This window comes from Dryobates pubescens, chromosome 3 (genome assembly GCF_014839835.1).
Source record: "Dryobates pubescens isolate bDryPub1 chromosome 3, bDryPub1.pri, whole genome shotgun sequence".
Classification (NCBI taxonomy): domain Eukaryota; kingdom Metazoa; phylum Chordata; class Aves; order Piciformes; family Picidae; genus Dryobates; species Dryobates pubescens.
Genome location: NC_071614.1, coordinates 1,172,985 through 1,176,389, shown reverse-complemented (window position 1 = coordinate 1,176,389; position 3,405 = coordinate 1,172,985). Strand labels below are relative to the sequence as shown.

General features: G+C 61.3%; 1 protein-coding gene across 2 annotated transcripts; it reads right to left on the bottom strand.

Moving 5' to 3' along the window:
* Positions 1–1,023: 1,023 nt before the first annotated feature.
* CRH (corticotropin releasing hormone) lies at positions 1,024–2,704 on the bottom strand. Of its 2 annotated transcripts, none has more exons than XM_009904094.2 (2): positions 2,394–2,704; positions 1,024–1,948 (listed from the first exon to the last, which is right to left on the bottom strand). In XM_009904094.2, the coding sequence occupies exon 2, from the start codon at positions 1,931–1,933 to the stop codon at positions 1,421–1,423; it is 513 nt and encodes a 170-aa protein (XP_009902396.1). In that variant the 5' UTR covers positions 1,934–1,948; positions 2,394–2,704; the 3' UTR covers positions 1,024–1,420. The 2 variants fall into 2 exon arrangements, with proteins under 2 accessions (XP_009902396.1, XP_054035059.1); XM_054179084.1 differs by lacking the exon at positions 2,394–2,704 and adding an exon at positions 2,275–2,308.
* Positions 2,705–3,405: the final 701 nt, after the last annotated feature.

Genomic DNA, 3,405 nt, shown 5'->3' with positions numbered 1-3,405 from the left:
GCAGGGAACCGTAGGGCTGGGCCCCAGCAGGACTGGCGAGCCTGGAGCACCTGGTTAGGAGACTGTAAAGGGTCAGCCCCTGGCCACCCTTCCCTGCGGAGCTGAGCCACATCAACCCTCATTTGGGTTTGGTTCCCCGGGGAAAATGCTCCTGGGAGAGGTTTTGGGGGGCTGCAGAGGTGAGTTCCATGCAATGCATTGAGGCTTCACCACGAGCACATCAAGTGGGGCTGCTGGAGCAGCTTTTCCCTGGGATTTGCTGTGGGGTGAAAGATTTCTTCTCTTCCCTGGAGGATTTCCCCCAGTTCTTCCTGGGAAGTTTCTCCACACAGATTGCCACATCCCCAGTATCCCTGGGAGGGATCTGGCTTGGGCATGGGACAGGAGGAGCCAAAGCAGGGTGGAACCCTTTGGGGGTACAGAGTGGAATCTGCCCTTTTGGGGTGGAACCTGCACTTTTTGGGGTGTGGGGACGATGAGCAGAGAGAGAAAGAAAACACAGAAGAGATTTTCCTTGCCGCTGTGCTGTGGCCAGAGGAAGCTGCCCAGCCCCAACCGCAGCTGCAGGAGCTGGGGACCTCCCTTGGGGTGCTGCTGAGGTGGGAATCAGTAGGGCTGGGGCTGACCAACTGATCCTCAATCCTCTGTGCCCATCCCCAGGAGCAGCCAGACCCTGGCCAGCTGCATACTGGGAGAACCTGTGGGGGGCTGGGAGGGGACAAACATCCCCAGGGTGGTGATTTAAGGCTCCCTGCAGCTCTAGGTGGCCAAGGTCACGGGTGCCCCCCCCATCCCCTGCCCCAGTAAGCGTGGAGGGAGGGGGAGGAGCCCTCACCAGGGCTCTAGGCAAGAAAGTTTCTCAAGCCAGGGTTACTTTGCAGCTTTTATTAAAAATATAAATATTAAACATTCTGTTACACAACCAAATCGACCGAGCGCTGAGGAGATGGTTTATTGTCAACATGTGTACAGGGGGGGAGGGAGAAACGAAAACCAATCATCATCATTAAAAAACATAAAAAGAAGAAGAAGAAGGAGGGAACCCAAAAGAAGTGGATTGAAAGTAGCTTACAGAGATTCCCCCTCCCGCCTCCCTGCCCCCAGCAGAGAAGGTATCTGCCTTCCGGGCACCACTGCTTGCTCACACGACCCCGGGCAGCGATGGCACGAGAAGGATGGGGAAAGGGAGAAATAAATAAAGGTAGAGGGGGGGTTAGGGAGGAGACTGTGGTGGTCCTGCACTTGGTACACGCTTGTGCATGCTAGTCGAGGGAGAGAGGCTGGTCGGAGTGCACCCTTCTAGGTTTAAAGCTCTATAAAAATAAAGAGATGAGCTCAGAGCAGCACGATGTAGGTCGGACGGTGTCGGTGTTCTTGTGCTAACTGCGGAATCTCTTTGGCAAGGCGGGGAGGGGCCGGCTCACTTCCCGATTATCTCCATCAGTTTCCTGTTGCTGTGAGCTTGCTGCGCCAACTGCTCGGCTCGGGCCATCTCCAAGACTTCTCGCAGGAGGTGGAAAGTCAGATCCAGAGAAATAGGGGGTTCCTCGGATCGCTTCTCCCTCTCCACAGCCTCACCCTCGGCTTCGCCCTCCTCGGGGGTTCCCAGCGAGCGCTCGGGCAGCTCCGGAACCGCCGCCCGGAAAAAGTTGCTGGCAGAGGCTTCGGGTTGTAGGTGGCTGGTGCTGATGGAAGAGGGGGAGAAAGAGCCAACGGGTCTCTTGTTGAGGTTGCCCAGGCGCAGGAAATACTCTTCTCCCATGCGGAGCAGGACGGGCAGAGTTTGCTGCTGCTGCTGCTGCTTCTGGAAGAAATCTGTCTGGGGCAGAGCCCCGTGGGCAGCTCCCGGGCTCTTGCTGAGGGCTCTGCACTCCTGGCAGGGCAGGAGGGCGACCAGCAGGATTCCCGTGGAGACCAGCAGCGGGATCTTCATGGTCGGGGCCCAAACCTTCGGAGGAAGACGGGGAGAAAAGGAGAAGGGGGACGGGGGTTTACACAGCCGAGCAGCGGCGGAAGGGACGGGGACAGGGATGCGGGCGGAGGGGACCCCTGCCGCCGCTGTCCCGGTGCTGAAACGCCACTCTCCGCGCCCCTCCTCACACCCACCGCGTCCCGGCTCCACCGGCCCCCGCCGTCGAGGCAGCCGCCCCCCACGGAACATCTCTCCCAGGGCTGTACCGGCGGCGACTCCCGGGAACGGAGCTGAGGGAAGAGTCCACTCGTGGACCCGCATCTCTTTACCCACCCGGGGGTGCGTGCGGTGCCTGTTCCCACCTTCCAAAAGCTGCCGGGTACGAGCGCTCGGTTCCCCTGGAGCCTTCCCCGCCTCCCACGGGCTGCCGCTGTCGAGCATCCCCCCGCATCCCACATCCCGGGCGCGGTCCCGCACCTACCCGGGGCGGCGGCAGCAGGACGGGACGGGGCAGGCGGTGGGGCTCGGTGGGTCCTTTTCCTCTCGTTCTCCCTCGGAGCCGGTTCCTGGTGAACTTGGGATGAGATTTGGTCCTAACGAGAGCCGGGGTGCGGGATTTTTATAGCTTCGACCCTCTCCTGGAATCACGCAGAAGTTGCTGACGCTCCTGCCAGCCCCGCTTGCGTGCCCCGAGCCGCTGCTGAATAAATCATGGGGGCCCCGTCGGAGCGGCGATGGGCCGAGTTTCGCTATCGCAACCCCAAATCTCACGGCCAATTATATCAACAGATATTTATCGCCTCTGCAGTGACGTCAGCCGGGCCGGGGGCTGGGGACCAGGGTGCTCCCCCCCTTCCCTTACACCCCATTGACAAAAATACTTGAATGAGATTTCCTGGCGGGTGCGTACTATCAGAGGTCACTCCGGGAAAACTTTCCACTCCACCAGCCCGGGAGGTGCCTTCATCCCCTCCCCAAACCCTCGAGGCTCCTCCGGGGAGGCTCCACGGGGCGCGGATCTTGCGCGGAGCCGGCGGCTGGGGCAGCGTTTCTCTCTCCCTCTTTCCCGCAAAGCGCTCGGCCGAGCCCCGATGTCGCGACAAAGCTGACACCTTCCACAGGCTGCCCCGGGACCCCCCCACTGCCACCGGGAGAAAGGACGGAAAGTCACCGGGATAGAGGACGGAAAGCCCCCGGTGAGCACCCGCCGGGAGCACTGGGGTGGACCGGAGGTGCTGCTGCCGCCGCTGCTGGGGCCGCCCCGGGAGCATCTGCCGGGGCAGGGAGCGCAGCCCGGGCACCGCTCCGCCCGCTCCTCCTCCTCCTCCTTAGGCACCGCCACCGGCTCGTCCCGGCCCTGCCTCCACGCTGCCAGCTCCTGCTCCCTGCTCCTGGCCCTTGCTTCCCTCCATTGTCTTCCTTGCCTGAGGGAGAAACTGCTCTTTTCCCCGTATTTTTTTCCCCTCTTTTCCTAATTCCTCCTCTTTCCCCTT